The sequence below is a fragment of the Petromyzon marinus genome, chromosome 43, assembly GCF_048934315.1.
Source record: "Petromyzon marinus isolate PM22_M1 ecotype Great Lakes invasive population chromosome 43, UKy_Petmar_22M1.pri1.0, whole genome shotgun sequence".
Lineage (NCBI taxonomy): Eukaryota > Metazoa > Chordata > Hyperoartia > Petromyzontiformes > Petromyzontidae > Petromyzon > Petromyzon marinus.
The window spans coordinates 1551629-1576447 of record NC_133709.1 but is presented as its reverse complement, the minus strand read 5'-3'; the positions used below and the strand labels follow the sequence as shown (position 1 = coordinate 1576447).

At 51.0% G+C, this 24819-nt stretch overlaps 1 protein-coding gene across 1 annotated transcript; it reads right to left on the bottom strand.

Annotated features, from left to right (window-relative positions):
* Positions 1-47: 47 nt before the first annotated feature.
* On the bottom strand, positions 48-22516 carry LOC116951559 (ras-related protein Rab-40C-like). The gene is made up of 6 exons (XM_032970273.2): positions 21867-22516; positions 6342-6402; positions 5849-5909; positions 4691-4768; positions 3792-4014; positions 48-2830 (listed from the first exon to the last, which is right to left on the bottom strand). The coding sequence occupies exons 1-6, from the start codon at positions 22009-22011 to the stop codon at positions 2523-2525; spliced, it is 876 nt and encodes a 291-aa protein (XP_032826164.1). The 5' UTR covers positions 22012-22516; the 3' UTR covers positions 48-2522.
* Between the last annotated feature and the right edge of the window lie 2303 nt (positions 22517-24819).

Below are 24819 nucleotides of genomic sequence, written 5' to 3'. Positions count from 1 at the left end.
AGAAATTCAGTGTGCAGCACACCGGCGGGACAAACAATTACAAAAGATTCACCGTTTTCTCAAGAGTTTTTATTGAAACAATGACGAAGAATATTTGGCACCGAAGTGTTATTGACAGTCCGCCAGTGGCTCTTCTCCATCAATTTCACTTTCGCAAATTACGAAACCAATTTTTTTACATGAGCAATCCAACCATCCCAACTATATATCCCTCCTCTGCGAAAACAAACGATTGGGAAATATTGGAACTTTTTCAAAAAAACATGTTTTGAGTACCTACATTGTTTAGTTTTGCAAAGCCTGCAAACTCACAATTGGAAGGTGGATTCAAATTGTAAAATGCACGACACTTGGTGGGACGCCAACAGTGGGTTTTGTGTGGGCTTGCCACCAAGGTGGAATTTCGACCACTTAATCAGGGTCACCAATATAAATGTTTTTTCAACATACACTTGGGACTAAAGAGCCGCACAGTCATTGGCAATGCGCGCAGCAGCGTGTCAACGACAAATGGAGGCATGTAGCCATCACAATGTACACACCCCAGTGTTCAAGGCCAGTGCTTTGCAGAAAGTTCAACTACTGATGTTAAACAAAACGAAAAATATCCACTTTCTACTGACATCCAAGCCGAATCAGCCTGGGGCTGTCAGGGGTTGTTTTTCAATGGCTGTTTGCCGTGCCAGGCCAGAACAGAAGTCTTGATACTTGTTTCACAAGACATCTGAAGCTAGCTCAGGGCCAGGGGGTGGGGATAAGGTGTTCATTGCTCGCGACATCAGTACACAGCGTCATTCACGGCATGCCACCGACGCATTCGCTGCTTGCGACCTCGGTGGCAAAGTACGGCTTCTGCAATGGAAAAACGACCTGGCTCTTATACAGCAGGAAAGAGGTAAAATAATCCTATGTGGGTCACCTCTTTGGCGAAGGGTGTGAAATTGGGTACTGCACCGGGGTTAACATGCACCCAGCGTAGTTGGGTGACCGGTTTGAGCGCTCAGAAGACACAAAGAGCGTAACCGCTCCACTACACTTGTGCGGCCGTGCCACGGAAGAAAGGAGAAACAATTCCACTTACGGACACACCGAGTGTCCTGAACCAACTGCAGTGTTGGAAGGCTGTACGATTTTAACAAAAGGAAAAAAAAATATCCCCCATTAAATAATGAATATAACATTAGGTAAAATTACAGAATACTCCAACACGCTTCCCTATAATAAATTCCTACTAAGTTGTACGGTTTTTGTAAAGATGCTTCAACACAATGATTAATATAGATTTTTGAGCTCACTCATTCATGCAATTGGTTTTTGTGGAACCCTCAAGCTGAGAGTGACAGCTAGTCACCGCAGTTTAAACAAAAAAGGAATTGATTCTCGATTTGAATGGCAATAAACTGAATGGGGGAAAGATTCGTTAACCCCCTCTGCTTTGGCTGCCCAAACCATCTGGACGATGAAACCAAGCGAACGTGTGAGCATGTTGGCGCTCGCACAACGTTAAAGCAACAACACGGGGCACCCTAACCCAGTGGGGGTTCACACAACCAGGGCACGTAACTCCCCCATTGCTTCACCGGAGCGCAAGGAGATTGGGAAGAAATTCCTTTATTTAAACCATTCAGACTTTTCTTTTACAGGCGGTGCCACTGCAGAAGAAACTATTGTGAATACTTTTTTCACAAAAATAATATTTCTTTTCAAAGTCTGTTCATAGCCCTTTTGATTGCTGGTGCTTGTTCCAAACAAAATACGACATCAAGAGTTCAGTATTTACAAACCCAAGCCACAGGAGTTGTTTTTTTATCCTGGTGCTCATTTTAGTGTATGATATGCATTAAAAAATCTCCCTTAAATCTTCACAAAGCCATCATAATACTAAAAAACAATTTTACAAAACGCTATTGCTGGCAGATTTACAAAAAAAGAGAAGATCTTTACAAAATCCTCCCGAACGAATTCTGGGCGATTCCGCAGGCTCGTGTGGTTGCATTCCAGCCCCTGGGATGGACCAACCCATGCCAAGGCTCCAGCCCAAAACAACCATAGATCAGAAGCCCAGCTGCTGGGGGGGCTGGGTCCAGTTTTACAATTATAATTAGTCCATTGTTGATGTTGAGAAGGTGAGAGTCTCCAGACCTTGGTTGAGGCTATGAGTGCAGAGCGACTCTCGTCATCCGTGCAATGTCCGATATTTATCCAGGAAGGCCTCTCGGCAAGTCTAAAGACTTGCTTTCAATCGAGTCCTGGTTGAGGTGTTTCACCTGTTCCTTTTGGAACGTGCTTAGGGGGGAGAACTGTCTTCCGGTCGCAGGATAATGCGCGTCCTCCACCACACCCGGCCGAGATCCGAAGGCCCCTAGCGATCGGTGGATTCTCTCAACCCAACGTCGGTAAACATCAGAGGTGTGAACATTTGAAAAAACACGGGTTCCCCCCCTGGCCAGATGGAGCAGGGGGACCCCTCCCTCCCCCCTTCTCCAGCCAGACCCTTCTCACTCACTCCATCGCCCCGGCCGCTAAGAGATCTTGCAGCTGTTGTGGGAGCAGTTCGTCTGCGGCGAGAGTGGCGGCCGCGGCCCCTTGATGGACGCAGACTTCTTGAGGCTGCTCCGCTTGGCCGCGGCACCGCCGCCTGCTCCGCCGGCCCCCGCAGCCGCGTGCACCGAGTAGGAGCGGCCGTGCATGGTGAAGGCGTTCATGCCGTTGGCCATGGAGAACGACTTGAGGTGGCTCTTGATGGTGACGGGCAGCGGCAGCTTGTCTATGAGGTGCACGGGTGTGCAGGACACGATGGAGCGGCAGCACAGGTCCTGCAGACTCAGCACTGCGGTCGCCATCAGGGACGCAGAGAGAAAAACAAAGGCGGACACGCACAGACAAAGACACCAGTATAGCTGTTAAGACTGTTGGGGGCAAGTGCTGTTATAGCCAGCACCGATTAAGGACTGCACAGGAGGGGGGTGGGTGGCCAGCACCACACCCCCTATAATACTGATATTTACACACGGTACACATTTAAGGCTGGGTACACATTTAAGGCTGAGTAGACCTGTCCAATATTAGTCACCCACATTGGTAGCGAGCAGGAATCAATCTCCGAGTGCAATTATTGCACTGTATGCTAACCAAACCTCCCTCGACACAATTACACCGCCAATTAGCACAATTGGCTACGTCCATTGAGAAGTTCAATTCACATATGGGCATTTATGTACACAAATCCACACGAACAAATAACATGCAAAATGCCACATGCAATTACATAACAAGCACATTTACAGATATACATTTTTAATTAACTAGGGTTGCCCTAATAAATTACATAATTACAATTATTGCGATAATTTTTCCATAGCTTTGTACAAAGGGTTTGTATTGTATTCCTGTACTGCCACGACGAATAAAGATTTACTTTAAAGTACAATTAATTCAACTTAAGATTGCCGTGAGTCTTCCTATCATTGCAACTTTACAACCTGTAATTCATGTGAAACCCCACATGCTGTCAGTTACTTATGAAATTATTAAACAAAACTCTCAAATTAAAGACAACCAAAAACCCACTATGCCGTCAATTTGTCCAAGAAAACATTTTGCAAGGCATTAATTCGACGAACAGCTATGTATTTACCAGTTTGTCATTTCACAAATGGTTCCATTCGGAAGTAAAATGTCTAATGTTAAGAGTTGACCAAGCAACGACGATCCCTACACGCATGCACCCTTCGCGGAGGAACAACTCGGAGCGCACACATTTTGGGTGGCTCGAAGGCCGACCGCCTTACCTCGGTTGGGCCTCCACAGGCGCTCCATCCCGTGCCGCATGAGGACGATGCGCGAGAGCTCGGTGAGCGACTCGGTGATGTTGAAGTTGCAGAGCGGCGACACCTCGAAGAAGGTCATGGCGTGCCTCTCGGCGTAGGCCTGGGCCTGCTCCGTGCTCACCCGTCGCTTGAACGCCAGGTGCAGGCGGTTGCCCACCAGGATGCGCGGGACGCCGGGGGCGTGCTGCGTCGCGCGCGTGACAGCGACGGGGTTAAAATACCGCCCGGTGAATACGAACACAATCCGATGCCTTTCCCACCCACCACCACCACCACCAAGTTACATCCCAATTGTACCATTCGGTAATGCCACTTGCCCTGATTGAGAGGCGCTAACCCAATCGCAATCAAAACCAAAAAAGTGTCAGGGGCTCATTAGAAACGCGTCTAATAAAGTGACCTGATGTAGCACGACGTCTTATCAATTTGTGCAGTCACACACCAGCGTTCACAACAACGTGTCCGCAGCTTTCTGGCAACGCCCAGATGAACAGCTCAATCTACAGCACCATAGATCGGGGGGCACACACTGCGCACGCACACACACACTGCGCACGCACACACACACTGCACACGCACACACACACTGCACACGCACACACACACTGCGCACGCACACACACACTGCGCACGCACACACACACTGCGCACGCACACACACACTGCGCACGCACACACACACTGCGCACGCGCACACACACACTGCGCACGCACACACACACTGCGCACGCACACACACACTGCACACGCGCGCGCAGTGGTGTGGCCTTAAAATCAACTCGGGGTCTTGTAGCACATACGCGGACGAGCACACCGAGCCTCGTGGTAGTGGTGGCGGCCGCTCGAACCGCGCTCCTCACCTCGTCAATCTCCTTGATCCAGCGGTCAATACCATCGAACGACCAGCGGTTGGTGATGTCGTAGACGAGAACGATGCCCTGTGACACGCACGCACAGATTCGTTCGTTAAAGGAAGGGGGGGGCAGGGGGGGGGCAACACAAATGTATCGGCTCGTGCAGTTAGATCGGCACACCTCGTTAAGGGTGTCCATTATCATCTTGACGAACGCTCTGTCAACTTTATTATCCTGAAACCCGGTGACCAGAGTTCGATTGCCAGCCACGGCGAAGTAACACTGGTGGCGAGTGACAGCAGAAACGGCCCAGCCCTCCCGCAAACCTCCGCTGATGAAGTTAGGGTCAAAGACTCTCCTTGACCGACATGGCATTGGGAGGTGTTCATTCAGCAGTGGAATGATGAAGGGCGATCACGTTTACAATTTTGACTGGTGGATTGAGCAGGGTTGGAAGCAATTATATTTTTGTTTATGTTATTAATGTTTTGTTTTGTATCATTTATGCCGATGAAACATAAACCACTTCACAGTCGGACTCAATGATGTTTCCCACCGGCTCGCTTCCAGGAATGCAATCTTGGCAAATATTTACTCCAAAGCAGCGAGGGCCCTCAAAACAGCATTGTCTATAAATAAGCACCGCTGTGCCGCGCGGGGTGAATTGCAGCACAAATTAACCTCCCCCGCGGTGAGTTCGCTCGGTCACATTTCAAGGGACCTTTTATATCTCCCCGCACCACAACATTAAAACCGGTCATCAATGCACACAAAGCCATGGATCTGCTGCTTATGCTATGGAGCTGTGATCACATCGCCCATAATGTGCCCCACCCCGCCCCCGTTGTAACAGTTGGGACTGCGTGGTGGTTGGTGGAGGGGGAGCCAATCCACTGTGGTGGGGATGCGGGGCAGCAGTCTTGAGAGTGCAGAGCTGGGGTGGTCACGGTGATGACAAAGTGGAGCAACTCTCTGCTGCTGGAGGGGCGGGGGGGGGGGGTGTAGTCACGTGGCTGTGGATGAACGGAACCCAGTTCTATTGGGCTGGCGGAGCAGTGGGGCGCCCCCTTTGGTGGGGCCGTTCGGTCGTCGAGTGGAACAGTGGTGTGGCGGTGGTGTGGTTAGGTAGCGGGCAACATGGTGGTGGTGCAGTGCAGTGCTCACCTGAGCGCCTCGCGAGTACGAGCGGAAGATTGTGCAGAACCGGCCCTGCCCGGATGTGTCCCTGCGGAAAAATCGGAGCAGAGCACGCGGTTGCGGCACGGCTCGGCACTCACGAGTGACTCGCTCCGACACCACGGACAACACACACACGTCAAACAACACACACGTCAAACACTCCACCGACAATTCCTTCGCGTGTAACAATCAAAGCTCGTGCCAAGTTATCCAGCAGGTTCAGTGAAGGTGTGGGCAGACTGCTTTTCCAGCAGTGGATAACTATGTTGAACTTCTTCCTCACCGTATGTAGCCAACCATGCTAATCGGACGTGCGGGAGAGTGTATGATGATGACGTTGACGAACAATCACCACTCGCATGGCCGGTTTGAGAGATTTGGTAAACATTGCAAACGCGAATGTTGTTCAGGTTTGTTGAGGGGGGTGGGGGGGTGGTGGTTTTGACGGCACCGCGGTTAAAGAGGAGACAGATCTCACCACAACTGCAGCTTCACTTTGCGTCCATCCAGGAGTATGGTCGTGGAGGTGCACACCACACCTGCAGACACGAGGCAGGGTCACCAGTGAAACACAGTCACATGTTAATTAGTGTCGGCTCCTAATCAAAGAAGACACTTTTCTAGAAGTGCCAATTGTTTAGCAGTGTCACCCATATATAATTAACTGGCCAGTGTTTTTATTTCTTCTCGAGCCAACGGAGTCAACTGCCAGCCAAGATTAAAAATAAAACGTTGATGGCAACACCCGATATAGAAACACACACACACAAGTGATTAAACAGCAAAGGTTCCACGGATCTTCGAGCGTCTTAAGTGGCTCGTCTGAGCAAGCGCGGGCTTGCCAAGACCACTTCCTTGGCCCTCTCCACCGCAGCAATGAATTTATTTTATTGGCATGCTACCACACGCACGCGCAAGACAAACACCCACCCCCCCATGTGACCTTTTAACAGACTGTCGGGGGCAAGTGATGTTAGCTTCGGCATGGCACACATGGGGGCTAGGTACCCAGCACCCCGCCCGGCCACCTTTGTCTTCCTCGTGCTGATGTTTTGCACACTGCATCAGGTACTCATTTTGAGGCCGAGTCGACCTAGGGGAGGCCCAGTAACGGGTTTAAACACTCGCCACCAATGTTGGCTGTGAGCAGGAATCGAACTCGGGTCGCCGAGTTCATAGCGCAATGCGCTCACTACCGACCCTAATTTGCACTCCCGCTTTCCACGCGCGCGTGTGGCCTCCCTCCGAGACTCCATCATATCAGGGACACGCCGACATCATGCGGGGTTTGCAGCCAAACTCAAAGGGCCGGAACGATCGCCTCCTTAGCACAGCAGCAGGCGCTGCGGGCAGTGATTGCCAAATAAACTGTCACCTGCGTATCGGTGTCACGTGCATATAGCATCTGTACAAGAGTATCACATGCTTAGCAGGCATCTAACGGTGGCGGGGGCGGCGTCGATTGTGATTCAAATCAAATCAGTCATGTCCGTGATGCACGCACTCGTCCAATTGTCCACGTACGTGAGCATCGATTATTTTCAATGTACGAAAATGATACGTTCATTATATGGTCACGTGACATCTGGGCTCATGGGGGAAACTCAACTGTACAAACGAGATTGTTACATATTCTTGGTTCTTTCGGTAAAGTCACGTTAAAGGGAAACAATAAAATAATACAAAATATATGTAACGTCGTGAGAATTGTATTGTTTTATATATTTTATTGTTTCCCTTTAACGTGACCGTAAGAACCAAGAATATGAATCACTGCAGTCACAAAAGCTTTAAATCGAGAGTGTTACAATGACAGAATCAACGCAGACGGCAACAATAAATGTAATATAACCACAAACACCCCCCGCTTTGTGACGATTCAATGCGCATCGCTGGGCGAATCAACGCGGGTCTAACGAACGCTGCTGATATCAAAGATGCCGTCAAAACCGGTGTGCTGGGCATTGCAGCCCCCGGAGGGAAATCCCCAACGTTAAAAAGTCCGCTTCGTGTTTTTGGGTCGTCGCGTTGAGAGCACTCAAACGATCCTGGGAGAAGAACCGTCGATACCCATCAATAATTCAGCGAGCTGCAGCGGCGGCGGCTGCAATCGACGAGAGAGCTCCCGAAAGACGCGCATCGGAGCTCCTGGGTGACGCTTTTTATTATTGCGCTGCCCTGGATCAAAGCCACGCTACTACTTTTTTTTAAAAATGACGGATTAAATAACAGGGGCCGCGGCGCTTATGATAAGCGCACGTGTCTTTTTTTGTCTAATCCCTCCGAACGTATTAAGCAGGGGGCCCTCCGGCCCGCATAGAGAGGCAGGGGAGGGTGGGGCCCACTCCACAGGGGCCTCATGCAATGGAAATAACTTTTCGGCAACTCTGAGGTGGCAGCTTCCCTGCAGACGCTCCACCGGGGGTGGCGGTGGGGGGGGGGAATTCAGCGGAGATGGCGGCGACTCAAAGAGACGGGCACAAAAGGGAAGCGCCAGCCTTGGCTTCCAGACAGCGCCGATTCCCTCGTAGGAAAATTGAAGAAGAAAAAAACGGAAATGTGGCGCGGCGAAAGGGAGCGTGACCCATCGCGGCCTTGCCACGAGTCCACTGCTCCGCCGATCTTCACGCGCGTGTCACCCGAGCTGCAGGGGAAAGTGAGACAAGGACATCTCTGCAGTCCCTCGGCAACCGTAAAGTCACGCGGCTACCGCAAGTGGTGAGAGGGTGAAGATTCGACCAAAAATACCCAACGGTTTGGGTGCTGAAGAAAGCAGATTCATCCACTCTCGTGTCACGGGGTCGCCTTTCGTGATCGGCGGATCGACGCCACTTTGGGCAAAGAGTTGTCATTGGCTTGTCCTAGGCCGAGCCAAAACCGATAAGGAGTGTGCAATTGAATGTGGTCACTGAGTTGAACGACCTGTGAACATCACATAAGAATGTTATTATTTCTAAAGGGTGCATATGAATACAATGGGCTTACTGTGTACACTGCAGGTCTCCCAAAGCACACTTTTGCCCCAACGGTCTCACGCCTACTCATTGGTTTTTTCGGTAAAGTCACGTATGTAGAAATACCATTAAATTATATTAAAATAAATCAATCACGACGTTTCGACCGCAACACAAGCGATCTTCATCAGGTGTAAAAAACAAATAGCGAGGGAGCATATAGGGCGACACCAACGTTGGCAACACAGAGAGTGCCAAACTGCACGGAGGTAAATACAACAAGAACATGAGAGACGAGAATTCAACAAACCTAAGAAAAAATTATGTGATGCAAAACCAGTCAGGCCAACAACACAGTTAGACACTTGCCTGGCGGACCACGAATTTCAGAACAGTTCTAAATTTCGTGTTCATCCTCTGGATTGAACATACCAGCATAGACAGTGAACAAATACGAGGTACAAGTCAGCAGAAATACATATACAGGGACACCAAGAGGCAAGGAGAGGAAAGACGGACAGAGAAGCAAGGAAAAATAAAAAGGGCCGGAGGGATGAACAGACAGAGGCCTTAAATAAGAAGTAGAGGTGGAGGGAGGGGCCGAAGAGAGCAAGGGGGGCACGGCAGCAGAGGCGGGGGGGGGGTAGGAGAAAGCAAGGGGTGCAATACGTTTAGGACAGAATTGTAAAGGTAACTTCCCCGTAGAAGTGTGTTAATAAAGAATTAAAGCTTTCATGACTGCATAAATTACTCAAGTAATTTATGCAGTCACGAAAGCTTTAATTCTTTGGTCTCACGCCTGCGTATTAGATCAAATTAAACGATCGATTCGCACGAACCATCGCGGGGCTGGCAACGTCGTCGTGAGACCCGGCGGGGCTGAGAGCCCCGAGGCAGCTACTTGGCAGGAGTGACCGAGCTGTGAGAGCACCGAGTGAGAGAGGGCAGCACACAGTGGCAACACCCCAGCCATCATCCCCGCGGGCGGGCGATCGCAAAGGCTCCCCGTGTAAGCCAGCGCCGCCGTCCAGAAAACGTCGCTCGATAACCCAGTTTGGCCGGGCGTGCCTCGACTGGCCCAAACAAGCCTCGCAAACCAATTTGATATTTCCACCACCAATCGAGAAGCCATTGCCGGCTCTTCAAAGTGAGCGCGGGATTGTTCTGCGCCTCCTCTCTTCCCCACCCTTCTGTGTGTGTTAAGCCCCCGGGCATTCTGCAGACAATGGATTGGCGCATCACCATTTACGAGATGAACGCACACGGCGGCATTTGGGTGCGGGAAATACTTTCTGGTTGTTATTGCATTTTAGACTCGAGCTAGTTTTGGCGCCACCTTCGCTGCCGTTTCATCACCCACGGCTGCCCGGGTACATGTGACCAGGTACATTGGGGGGCTCTCATCCGTGGACCAACTTTTCATAGGAATTTTTTTTAAATCGCTTAATCGTCGCAGTTTTTGTTTTTAAAGGCACTTAAAAACCACACTTTTTTTTTTTTAGAAACAACTTCACGTTGTCAACTCTTAACCAAAGAGGCCCAGTCACGGTCCCTTACCGCACGGGATAATTGCCTGCCGGTAGCGCCGCACCAAAACGTCTGCACTGTCACCAAATGGCCCTCATTAAAAGCCGACCTTTCAATTCGCCGTGACCTCCTCGTTTCGGATGCGCGACCGCTCCCCCGGCCTCCGCTCGTCACAGTGACCGAGAGGCAGACAGGGGCCGGGCCGAGCTGCACGGCCATCTGGCCGGGGCCAGAAAGATCCGACGCAGGGGCGCGCATGTAGATGGTGTGCTTAGAATCCCCGAGTCGATGGGCGCAAATGTGCTCGCTCAAGATAAGTGTCTTAATCCAACCACGAATTACCGCTAATTTTATACACAAAAGCCCCATCCCGCACAAATAAGCACGCCGCAGATCATCCACTCGCCGCAATTACATACCGGTTTGCGACGCGCGTCAAGGCGCTCTTAATGAGCAACACTTGAAGCTGCGCGCCACCGTATTAAGTCGCTGCCATCTGGTCAGAAACGTCCACTGAGAGCCACGTTCGCGCCAGGAGCCACGGACGGCTGCGTCTGCGGCCCACGTGCCGTCGTGGCGACGCGCGTCACGGAATTCGACCGATTAAAGAGGAAAAACAAACGCGCGCTTGTGCGAGAACACAAGCAACACAACTAAATCTTGCTCACGAGTAAAAACAATCATGACTTAGTTATTCATTGAAATGGTGGCCACAATTAAATCTGTTGTGTGTAAAAGCACACGCAACATTATAGGTGGCGGAAATTATTTTCTCGAGCAGTCTGAAAATTAAGAGACCGGCTTTTTGGTTGGCGGCGCTTAAATATACGACTCTGTTTTTCTCATGACCCTCCGCGACCTCTGCTGCTGCTGCTGCCCCGCTCTGCCGCATTACCGGCACACAAGCCTCGGGGGTCGTGGCCGTCCCCCTCCGCACCTGACAACACCGCTCAGTGAAAACGAAGCGTCAGGAGGAGGGAAACTCAATTTGAAAAGATGTATTTTATCACAAAGGCCCCCTTCCGAAAGGATCGTCTTACGTGCAACGCGATCGCGAGTTTCCTGCGTTGCACGGGAGCCGCTCGGTGGGCGACTCTTGCGGCCTTGGGCTGCCCCTGTGCGGATGACGAGACCACGGCGCCAACGCGCTTTCGTTGGCGTCGAAGCTCTCAGGCAGCGGGCCGAGACGACGCGCGTGGCGCACAATCTCATTTAAAAAGATGACGTTACTTTAGAAGTGTCAAGACGCAACATGGCGCTTGTAGCGTTGTAATTTTTTATATATATACACGCGAGATCGTCACGACTCTGTCTGCCCCGCTGGGGGATAATTTATCTGCCTTTTGACAAACGGCATGAACGGGCAGACTTCAAACGGATTTTGTTTTTCTTTCTCAAGAGATGGATGACGTATTTCAAAAACCAGGGCGCATTGTCAACGACTCATTGAGAATGCGCGCGTTGCGTCGGGTGCAGCCACTCCCAATGACAGCGCCGCAATGCCAGGAATGTGGAGGAAGAGCGACTTTGAACCTGTTCAACACAGGTGAGTGCATTACTGGCCTTCCCTTGCGCGAGATTCACCCATAAGGTTCATTTGTACGACGCTTCCTCTCGACGTCGGACTCGTTGGGGAGAGAGACCCTTTCCCCGTGTTATGGGCAACAGTTATAGGCGCCGCGGTGGCTAGGAGATGTTGACTACTTCACCTGGTGTACAGAAGGTCGTTGATTCGATCCCGACCCTGACGCCTGCTGCATATTTGGAGTTTGTTCTCCCCGTGGTCGCGTGGATTTTTCTCCGGGGTCATCCGATTTTAACACCTAAAAAAACCCCACTCCTGTGCAAGCTTAAGTCGAGATTCACCCACCATCACCATTAGACAGAGGGAGGCCTGAGAGGTTGACTGTAGCTAGAAGACAATGTACTTTGTCTATTTGTAATTTTTTAAAAATCATCACCAATGATGATGCTTTACCATCTCCTGGCTGCGTCGCACTGCGGGTCTGAGTGCCGAAGACAATCGGCGGCCCCGATTCGACGCGTCAATAGATTATTTCGATCATTATTAACACTTTTTGTCAACGGGGAAGGGTCTCTCTCGTCGACAAGGGTTCACGCCAACTCATTGCGCGTGCAACGTACACGCGTGACAGAGAACCGATCCTCACCACACGCCTAAGCCCGTGCCGGTTGAGCACAGAAAATCCGCTAAGCGACCTCTCGAAACCAACGAGCGCACGACTCGAGCGAGACAGATCGCTCCAGCCACGCTCATCCAATCCGGCACGTGCCTGGCCTGACCGATCGGTTGAGCAGGGGGCCCCCCCTGGCACGCGGCCACCAACTCCACCCCCCCCCCCCTTCAAACCCACCACCACCTCCTCCTCCGTCTGGCTGCCTCTCCGATCGGCCCCAGATTTCCAACAAAACACAACACGTGCCTCCCCAACGGGACACCCCCCACCCAGCCTCCCCCACCCTTTCCCTACTACCGGCCACGAAGGCACTCTGGTGAAAGCCCACATGCTTTATGTGTGCATGCGGGCAGCGCCGCCGCCGCCGCTGCCGCCACTGAAATGATATACTCCAGCGTTGGGAAAGTCTAAACTTCCGGAGGTCAAGCAGCAGCCATTGTGTGCAGAGGAGCGAGAAGACAAACCCATGGCTTGCAGTCCCCCCGAAGCCGAAGCCACTGGGTCACGCGGGGCCGACGTGAACCCAATCAACATCCGTCAGTTGTTCTCATTTGGATCGTGATAATTCCCTCAAGGTCCCTCCAGGATAGAGAATAGGATGGCTATTTTTGTTTCCGACAATATTTTCCCTTACGGACGAGCTACATTCCGTGTTTTTTTTTCCATAACTGTACGGCTGTTAAACATCCATTTAGAACTATTACACCGCCGTGTTCAATTGGAATTCGTTTTGAAATAACACGTTTTAATTAAGCGCAGTGCGGTTTTATAAGAATTATGGCACGCAAACCAATTCATTTACGGACGTAAATAACAAGGACTTCCATTTTCCAGTGCCGTTCTCTGTACAAACCGAGAGAAGATACACCGAGGGGCCTTTATTCGCAACCAGATAAGAGCAGCACATTTGTGGGCAGAGCTGTGGCAAAGTGCCCTTTGATTCCAGCTCACAGCTAACATCAGTGGCGAGTGAAACTGGAACCGGTCCTGCCACCCCCACGCCCCCAGCCTTCACTAACCCACACTAACCACAAGTGGTGAAGTATCATCAAATGAACCTCCATAAATGATACGGTGCGGAGGGGCCCTTTATTCAGCAGTGAATTCTCAAAAGGGCCGTTAAATATTCAATCGAGACCCCCCCAGAGACCAACAAATGTGTTTTTTTTCCACATCCCTCAGTGTTGTATCTTTTTATTTTATTTCTGCATTGCACTGTACCGTTTGTCAATAGCTGACCATGGCCATTGTTTCCAACACTGCCTCGTACATAATCGTATTTTTCTATTGCAATGCATCGCTAACGATGAATCTGGCAAGTGGTATTGTCATTGTTGTGCTTGTACACCACTGCCTGTGTACAAGCACAACACTTTTTTCACGAAATACTCAATGGCACACAAAACGACCCACAGCAGTGGGAGTCTGCAGCGCTCGGTTAATATTTGGACAATCGGCTTGCCAGAGTGAAACATTTTTCGTGAAAAGACTGTCGGGGTAAGCGCTGTTAGCAAACACCTCGAGGGGCTATACATGGCGCACGAGAGGCTGGTATGGAGAGCACCATGCCTGGCCACCTTTGTCTCCCAATGTCGACGTTTAAACACCACGCAAGGTACCGATTAAACAACGGGGAAGGACTGCTTCAGATTTCCGCCAGCGGCCCCGTGGCCGGCAATCGCACCCAGGTCGCCGGATTGGCAGCACGGTGCGCGCTAGCCACCGCGCCGCCGCCCCCCGCCCACACAACGGAGCCTCTGATGTGCGATGGAGGCCCCGTCGACGCGGTAAAGCGACCAAACCTCCCGTGGAGCGGCTCCGCACCACCACCAGCACCTCACGCCTCGCTTACAGCTGTTGTTCATTTAACCCCGCTACATACCCAGGAGAAAAATGCCACTTTGCTGTGCAAATAATTTTGTTTCTACCCCCTCCCTAAAAACAAGCTACGCTGTAAAGCTGCAAACGATTACTTTGAGCGCGAGCACGTGCAATTGACAGCGCAGTCACGAGAATGGTAATTAACACACGGGCGGCAAGCGGTCGAGGAAGGCTTTCCGTGACGCCAGATGAGTGAAAAGGTCCTTGTGCGGCCAATTCTACGGCGTCGTCAGAACGTGAACGTGTGTGTGTGTGTGCTGCTCTTGCGTCGCGGTTAGCGCGACACTGCGCTACGAACCCGGCGACCCGAGTTCGATTCCCGCTCACGGCCAACACCAGTGACGATTGTCTGAACCGGTCCTAGGCCTGCCCAAGGCCGACTCAGCCTAAGATTAGTACCCGGTGCGGTGTGTAAAACATCGCTGCTGGGGAATCAAAGGCGGCCGGGCGTGGTGTTGGCCACCCACCCCTTCGTGTGGCGTACCGGACTTCATTAGGTGCTAGCTAACAGCACTTGCCCCAACAGTCCGTTCAGGCTATACGGGGGATCTTTGCCTTTGTGCTGTTCTAAGGCAAATAAACGAAGCTTCAGAGAGAGGACTGCACAACCACCGCAGAAAGGCAGAAGGTGCCAACGACGAGGTGATCTTGCCTCGTCCTTCATGTTGCCCGCGGAAGTACCACCGCCTCCTACTGTAGGGATCCTGGATAAGGTTTCAGGGATTATGAATGAGGTTATTGGAATGTTCTGGCCAGTTTCCTTGTTCTAGTTTTAGCTGCAATTAGCCAGTTCTATGTTTGGGGGGCATTATGCTGGAGCAGTGGACTGGTCAAACGGATTTCTTTATATTCGTTGGTCACTTTAAAATGTCAGCCTTTGGGAATGTACTTCGCACCTTTACTAAAACAAATTGGGCCACCTTTCAACTTGTTCACCAGTCGCTCAATGCATTGTTTTGCCATAAATCCTTGCATCGAATGAAAAATGTCAGTGGATTTTAGCCACAGATTTTTTCCCACCCGACGTGCGGGCCGGCGTGCGGGCCGGCATGCGGGCCGGCGTGCGGGCCGGCGTGCGGGCCGGCGTGCGGGCCGGCGTGCGCCGCGGCGTTTTGCGTGATGCCGAAACAACACTGGCGGGACAGGCAGGTCCGCAAACCGAGGTGCAGCGCAGACGGGGGCCTTTAAAGCTCCCCGATGGAAGTGCACCGTGCTTTTATTAAATGTGAAGCACGCCGCCCGTCACAACGGAAAGCTCTGTTGGGGGGAGGGGGTGGGGGGTGGGGGGTGGCATGCCTCGGAAAGTCTCCGCTGAAGGAAAATCGCTTCCTTTAACGGAAACCCATCCCGGATCACGCACAGCCATCAAACAAGGTCGGCCACTTGACACGGTCACTACCGTGCCGCGTCGCACCGCGGCGGCGATGACTTTATCGTAGCAGGAGCTAACATGAGAAAAAAAAACCCCGCAGTGTTCATAATCACATTTGTTTTTGGTGGCTGCTTGCGCACCACTGGCAATGGAGACGTACAATTGCAGTTGTTATTGTGCACGTATACAGCCCTGTTTGAAAATCCACTGCTGGATTAGGGCCTCCCGACGCCGTGCGCACCGTTGGACCGTTCCTCTTCACCACACTTGCCAGCGCGGGTTGGTGAAGGTGGAGCTCACAGAAGTCAGGGCACAGGGAGTGCAGTACAACTCTTGATTTTGCTGCGCTGCCACCACATAACCCCTGCAGTCTGTAACAATCGGCCACGCACGGTGGTCACACCCATCCAAGTACTCTCCAAGCTCAGCCCCGCTTAGCTTCTGAGATCTGACAAGACTGAGCACATTGTGGGTGATTTGGTCATATCATTACGTGACTGTAATTATCACGACAGCATCATTCTAGAGAACTCATTTTTTTTTATTACAAGACGGCTCGTGAAGTGGGTTCCTGCCTTCGGGGAGGGGGGAGTGGGCGATATCGGGTGCAAAAAGATAGTTACTTTACTGTTAGTCTATTAATCGGTTTAATAGATCCAGCTCGAAGGCTATTTCTGACAAAGCCTGTATGCAGCCGACACTACAACACAGCCAACCAGGTGGGGTGCAGGTGAGCATGAAGGGCAAAAATATATAAAGTATGAACCTATTTATTTTTCTTAACACTCTTAATAAAGTCTCACAAAACCAATGTTTGTTTTGGAAGGTATAAACTATAAATCCCATTGCCGCACAGAGAAAGTAAAAAAAACACGGAGGATAAACGGCTCGCTCTGTGAACTACGGGTAACGCAAATAATTAAAAATTCAGTGTTATTGTAAACCCCATCACAGCGTGCCTTAGCAAATGCCGTGCTGGGTATTTCTGTAGGCCATTTGACATTCCATGTACTCGCTTTTAATGGCACAATGTAATTGATAGATCAGACATTAAAGGTGAAAAATATCTACAGTAAATATAACCAACCACTACAGACCAGATCTTACAAATTCACCTATAGGCATTTAGTTTCCAGGTCAGGATGTTATCGTCACAACTCATTTCTCACACTGAGAAAGTAGCATGCCGGACATGGTTATTACAGTAAAAGCGCGCTATAGCGCAGGTGTCAGGGGACATAACACTCACGTTATAGCCTACCCGCGTTATAATGCATACAAGAAAGAGTTTCTCAACGTCTCCGTATATATGTGTACTCTATCTCTGTGTCTTCGTGTCTAGTTTGCCCAACTGGGCATGCGCGGCCGAGGGGCTTGAGGGCCGGAGTGGTGGCTGACGGCTCTCTGCCCTACTGCGCCACGACCAATGGAGAAGGGAGGGTGGGGGGGGGGTTAGGGGCTGGATCGGCCACTGAACACCCAAGGACGTTGGCACGGACCACCACCGGTGATCTTAATTCCTCTTTGCCTTCCATCCATTCCCCACAAGCGGTGTTACATTAGGATTTCGCTGTACCTCTGCCCCAATTGTGACACACACACACACACATGCGATCGCAACGTGGGGCTGTGTGAGGCTCGGTCAACTGCAAATGCCTGATGGTTCACGGTTTCTCTATCTTGACCTCCGCTTAAACTTGCCACGAGTGGTGGCCCCAATTGAGTCACGGTCCCGAGTGTGACAAAGGGCACAAACAAGCACAGACGACAATGAGAATGGCGCGCGACTAAAAGCAAAGTAAGAGGCGAAGCGGCAGCAGCATTTTTCACGAGCTAATTTGTAGAGGCGTTTAAAATCCACTGCGATGCACGGACAACTGCCAACTGCTTCAGTTTTTCCAAGTGATTTTTTTTTATTTACAAGGATAAAAAAATTCTGGCGCCTGTGCTCACCTGTTTAGTTTGCCAAATTTAGTTCACCATGATTTTTTTTTTAAATGTCCTTTTGGCAGTAAGGCTGCTATGGCCAGGCACTTTATCCATAATCATCACAATTTATCGTGTTTATACCGCGCCTGCCATGTAGTACGTCTCGAGGTGAACAACTCAACAAAAGAGCATTGCCCATGCCAAGGAAAGGGCACTCTTCTGTACGTTACGTAAAGCACATTGTATCAGCACGCCCAACACGATGACTCAACAGCTGTCAGTCCCACTGCACTTTAGTGCACACGATGAGGGCCCATTCATTCGCTCTTTATCCAAAGGCTATCTTTGGAGAGCTCATCCTTCTTGCAGTTACCTGGTGTTCTTACAACATAATTTACAGTACCTGTATAGTACTGTATCGCGATTCTGGACCATGACAGGAACATTGGCGCCGTACACCTTTGAACCCTGGAGCGAGTCAATCACGGCGTTGCGACAGTAAAAACAACACCGAAGCAGTTTCCTGGTCAAACAAGCGTGGGGTGGCGGGTGACACTCGTCTCATATTTACAGACCCGAGACAACATGTGGAAATTCCACATTCCTATGGCTGCGATGTGTCGAGCCGCAGGTCAACCCGTTGTCACCTCGGTTACCGCGCAGGGGATGAGTGGATGTTGGGTGGACCCACAAGTGAATATGAATGACCAAACCCTCAGTTTTACTGTAGCAGTGTATAACTATTATCATTAATGACACTGCAATCATAGCGACGCCTTTGTACCGTGGTCTCTGTACCAGTGTCGATCTGGAGAGACTCCCACCATTTGTATGTCCAGTATGTTGAACTTCTTTCACACCGCACGCAGCCAATCGCGCTCACTGCACCGCGCACATCTGGATACCTTATCATCTCCGGCTACACGCGGCTCTGTGTTTAAACCGCCATCAGGAGAGAGAGAGAAACAAAATCGGGACGGACGAAAATTGCGGCTATCTGCCACACCGATAGACAATGGAGAATGACAGCCCGCAGTGATCCTGCGGTCACCGATCTAAAACCGGGGAGCGCTGAACGCCGCTCACTGCCCTGCCTGATTTTTGTCCAGGACTTCACACGCTCTCCTGAAGCCCCGTCCCACTGGCTCGCTCACGTGGCCGCCACAAACCCGTGAACAATCCGTACGCAGGATGGTCATCATCAACTAACTCCCCATCCACCCCCGCCGTACGAGAGAGAACGTTTCCACCTTTCCGCACTGAAGGGCCAACTTCACTGCCAGAATCGTCGTCAGCCGCCTCTGCACAACGTCGATGATGATGTTGTTGATGTTGTTGCAAGGGACGCGTTAACGTGGTTTTTGTTTTGCATTTGTCCGGCATGCAGTAAGTAGGACTGCGGCCACACCTGCACAGAAGGAACCACCCTTCCCATCTCGCAGCGAAAACACGATTGTTGTTTTCAAGAGTATTCATCCATCCTCCCGAGAGTTTAATCTTTTTGGTTTTTTACGTAAAAAATGTTTTTTATATATATACCGAGACCTGCGATGGGATACGTGCCGCCTTCGAATTGATGATTGCGGCGAGATGTTTGATGGTGAAACTGCCGACGACGACGACGTTCTTTGAAGATTACGACCAAAGAAGGCTTGATGCCGAAGATGCCGAAGATGATGCCGTTGCTTTTGATGCTTAATTATTCCGAAAACGATTATGATGATGCTGCTGCTGCTCCTGCCGAGTGATACGATGCTTTTTTTACATCTTGCTAACGCCGGTGCTGTTTGTTACCGATGCTGACCTAGCCGAGACTGATGACGATGCCGTCTTTCACAGTTGTACGCCGATGCTTACCTCCCCCGGCTGATAACCGCGATGCCCGTAAGCTACATGCTGACGGTGCCTACCCATGATGTCGCTTGCTGCAGAGTCGAATGACGAGCCCCGCTACCGGATGGCTCCAAGTGCTGAGACCACTTGGCGGTCTCAGCAACACCGCAGAGGGGGGTGGGCCCGGACACACTTCTAGACTAGTGCTGGTACTCGTAGGCTGGTGCTGGTACTCATAGACAGGTGCTGGTACTTCTAGACTGGTGCTGGTACTTCTAGACTGGTGCTGGTACTTCTAGACTGGTGCTGGTACTTCTAGACTGGTGCTGGTACTTCTAGAATGGTGCTGATACTTCTAGACTGGTGCTGATACTTCTAAACTGGTGCTGGTACTTCTAGACTGGTGCTGCTACTTCTAGACTGGTGCTGCTACTTCTAGATTGGTGCTGGTACTTCTAGACTGGTGCTGGTACTCTTAGACTGGTGCTGGTACTCTTAGACTGGTGCTGGTACTTCTAGATTGGTGCTGGTACTTCTAGGCTGGTGCTGGTACTCGTAGGCTGGTGCTGGTACTCATAGACAGGTGCTGGTACTCAGACAGGTGCTGGTACTTCTAGACTGGAGCTGGTACTTCTAGACTGGTGCTGCTACATCTAGACTGGTGCTACTACATCTAGACTGGTGCTGGTACTTCTAGACTGGTGCTGGTACTTCTAGACTGGTACTGGTACTTCTAGACTGGTGCTGGTACTTATAGACTGGTGCTGGTACTTCTAGACTGGTGCTGGTACTTCTAGAGTAGTGCTGGTACTTCTAGAATGGTGCTGGTACTTCTAGACTCGTGCTGCTACTTCTAGATTGGTGCTGGTACTTCTAGACTGGTGCTGGTACTTCTAGATTGGTGCTGGTACTTCTAGATTTGTGCTGGTACTTCTAGATTTGTGCTGGTACTCTTAGACTGGTGCCGGTACTCTTAGACTGGTGCCGGTACTCCTAGACTGGTGCCGGTACTCCTAGACTGGTGCTGGTACTCCTAGACTGGTGCTGGTACTTCTAGACTGGTGCTGCTACTCCTAGATTGGTGCTGGTACTTCTAGACTGGTGCTGGTACTCCTAGACTGGTGCTAGTACTCCTAGACTGGTGCTGGTACTCCTAGACTGGTGCTGGTACTTCTAGACTGGTGCTGGTACTTCTAGATTGGTGCTGGTACTCTTAGACTGGTGCTGGTACTCCTAGACTGGTGCTGGTACTCTTAGATTGGTGCTGGTACTTCTAGACTGGTGCTGGTACTTCTAGATTGGTGCTGGTACTCTATGATTACTGTTGTTACATTGTTTTTATAGCTGTATTTTGGTGATTGGAAAACATATGGTTAATCTAAATTGTCTTATGGTTGTTGTTCTTGGCTTACACCACATTGATTTTTGCACACAGCGTTTTAATGAGTTTTTTTCGTGTGGAATATTGGCTGGTTTATTCCAGGATGTTTCTGCTACGCGTTGTCGCTTTAAGATGTTCTGTGTTCAAATTGTGTTTGTTGCGGTTGCACCCGACTTGAGCTGCATGGTTCACAGGGCTATGCCTAATAAATGAAACTTGAAAAACTAGACTGGTGCTGGTACTCTTAGACTGGCGCTGGTACTCAGACTGGTGCTGGTACTTCTAGACAGGTGCTGGTACTTCTAGACAGGTGCTGGTACTTCTAGACAGGTGCTGGTACTCCTAGATTGGTGCTGGTACTCCTAGACTGGTGCTGGTACTCTTAGACTGGTGCTGGTACTTCTAGACTGGTGCTGGTACTCCTAGATTGGTGCTGGTACTTCTAGACTGGTTCTGGTACTCTTAGACTGGTGCTGGTACTTCTAGACTGGTGCCGGTACTCCTAGACTGGTGCTGGTACTTCTAGACTGGTGCTGCTACATCTAGATTGGTGCTGGTACTCTTAGACTGGTGCTGGTACTCTTAGACTGGTGCTGGTACTCTTAGACTGGTGCTGGTACTTCTAGATTGGTGCCGGTACTCCTAGACTGGTGCTGGTACTTCTAGACTGGTGCTGCTACATCTAGATTGGTGCTGGTACTCTTAGACTGGTGCTGGTACTTCTAGATTGGTGCTGGTACTCCTAGATTAGTGCTGGTACTCTTAGACTGGTGCTGGTACTTCTAGACTGCTGCTGGTACTTCTAGACTGGTGGTGGTACTCTTAGATTGGTACTAGACTGACGATACTAGACTGACGATACTAGACTGGTACTAGACTGATCCTCTACTGGTACTGGACTACGGATGTTCGACCGACGCCCACTCACCGACTCCGCTGTAGAAGGCGGCCTCGTTCTCCGCGTCTTGGTTGAGCGTGGAGAGGATCTCCCCCTTGCCCACGTCGCTGTCGCCCACGAGGAGGAACTTGAGCAGGTAGTCGTGCGTCTTCACGGGGCTGCCTCGATTCGACATGACTCAGGCGCGCTACCTCCGCGTCGTCCGCATGCTTCGCTCTCACGCTGGAATCGTGCGCGAGAGGGAAGATAGGAGAGAGGGAAGATAGGAGAGAGAGATGAGAAGAGAGTCGAAGATAGCGAGAGAGAGAGAGAAGAGGCAGCAACAGCACCGCGAAGTCCGCGGATTTCTCGAGCAGAGGCCTAGCTACGCGATGCCGAAGACGCCGACCCTCGGATAGATTGCCCGCCGGGTTCGGTGCCTCCACCCTCGGCCTGGAGATTGCTGCCCGCGCGCCGGTCCGTGCCCTGGCAGCCTGCGGTGGCGACGCCTAACAAACGACGGACTCTGCTCGATCACTCGCTCGCTCTGTTTAACCGAGTGGTGTCGTCGTTGTTTGTCTCCGTGTGTTGTTTGTCTCCGTGTCTGCCTGCAGACCGCGAGCTGAAGTTGTCCGCGCTCTGCGTAACGCGACCTCAACCTGGCCTCGCGGGTCGCCACTGCGCATGCGCACGCCCCACCCCCACCCTCACCCTCCCCCATAGTGGGCGTTGCGAAAGTAACGAGAATCCATTCCAGCCGTAGAATATTCCAGTTTACCATGGGAGTCCAGTGTACCATGGGAGTCCAGTCTGTCATGGAAACCCAGTTTACCATGGGAGTGCAGTGTACCATGGGAGTCCAGTCTGTCATGGAAACCCAGTTTACCATGGAAACCCAGTTTACCATGGTAGTTCCAGTGTACCATGGGAGTCCAGTTTACCATGGGAGTCCAGTCTGTCATGGAAACCCAGTTTACCATTGAAACCCAGTTTACCATGGGAGTCCAGTCTGTCATGGAAACCTAGTTTACCATGGTAGTTCCAGTTTACCATGGGAGTCCAGTGTACCATGGGAGTCCAGTCTGTCATGGAAACCCAGTTTACCATGATAGTTCCAGTTTACCATGGGAGTCCAGTGTACCATGGGAGTCCAGTCTGTCATGGAAACCCAGTTTACCATGGTAGTTCCAGTTTACCATGGGAGTCCAGTCTGTCATGGAAACCCAGTTTACCATGGGAGTCCAGTTTACCATGGGAGTCCAGTCTGTCATGGAAACCCAGTTTACCATGGTAGTTCCAGTTTACCATGGGAGTCCAGTGTACCATGGGAGTCCAGTCTGTCATGGAAACCCAGTTTACCATGGTAGTTCCAGTTTACCATGGGAGTCCAGTGTACCATGGGAGTCCAGTCTGTCATGGAATCCCAGTTTACCATGGTAGTTCCAGTTTACCATGGGAGTCCAGTGTACCATGGGAGTCCAGTCTGTCATGGAATCCCAGTTTACCATGGAAACCCAGTTTACCATGGGAGTCCAGTGTACCATGGGAGTCCAGTCTGTCATGGAATCCCAGTTTACCATGGTAGTTCCAGTTTACCATGGGAGTCCAGTGTACCATGGGAGTCCAGTCTGTCATGGAATCCCAGTTTACCATGGAAACCCAGTTTACCATGGAAGTCCAGTTTAGCATGGGAGTCCAGTCTGTCATGGAAACCAAGTTTACCATGGGAGTCCAGTTTACTATGGAAATCCCGTTTGTGTGTTTAACTTCCTTCGCAACATACCATGGAAGTCCAGTTTACCACGGGAGTCCATTTTACCATGGGAGTCCACTTTACGATGGGAGTCCAGTTTACCATGAGAGTCCAATTTACCATGGGAGTCCACTTTACGATGGGAGTCCAGTTTACCATGAGAGTCCAATTTACCATGGGAGTCCACTTTACGATGGGAGTCCAGTTTACCATGAGAGTCCAATTTACCATGGGAGTCCACTTTACCACGGGAGTCCAGTTTACCATGAGAGTCCAATTTACCATGAGCAGGGGTCAGCAACCTGCGCTTCCAGAGCCGCATTCGGCTCTTTAAGGACTGTTTCGTAACCGTTATTTATTCAGGGCCACCACCGAGGTCTCGTGTTCACCACGCAGTGCAAGTGCGGCTCTTTAAGTATTGAAACAAGCAATAATTATCTTCTTCTTGTTATTTTGGTTGCCGACCCCTGGGGATAGGGAAATCCCCAGTGGGGGGCTCAGGTGCAGTGGTGACATGTCACTGCTTAGTGTCATCCCGAGCGCGTCTCGGATTCGTGGTGGAGTTTCTCTCCGGGTCATATGGCTTCCTCCCCACATGAAGCCAAAACAATCGTTGGAGAGAATGTGCGAAGCATGTCAACGTCGCAGGGCCAGGGACGGCGCTATCGGGATGCCTGGGTCAGCCCTGCAACCGATGAATTGTACAAATGAGTGTGGTTGGCATTGTGCTCTGGGCGCAAAGAATCAAATGGGGCCCTCTGTCCGAATGACCCCCCCCCCTCCTCGTGGGCCCTGCACACGCGATAGTTAGGCCACTGCTCAGATTGGGGGGAGGGGGGGTCCCGAGACATGGCTGAAGGGGTGTGGGGTTGCCTGGGGGTGCGTTCTGACGAGGCAGGGAGGAACAGGGCCCACAGGGGCCCTACGCGGGCACTCTGAAAACTGATTTCAGAGATGTTGGCGAATTTATTATTCACGTGCCGCAAGCGATATGCAATTAGGACCATAGCCACATATATCCACTCGCAGGGCGGGGGAGATGAAGGGGAAAGGTCCATTAACCGGTTCCCCTGAGATACAACCAGCCCCCTTCGCGTGGTATTGTAGCCTCATTTATTAATACCCACTGCTGTGGAGCCATTGGCATTGGTGGCGACCAAATTACCCTGAATGCACCCCGTCTCGTCAGAATCTCGGAAACTAAACAGTTCACTTTGGTTACAGTATCTAGGATGGCAGACCACCAGGGCT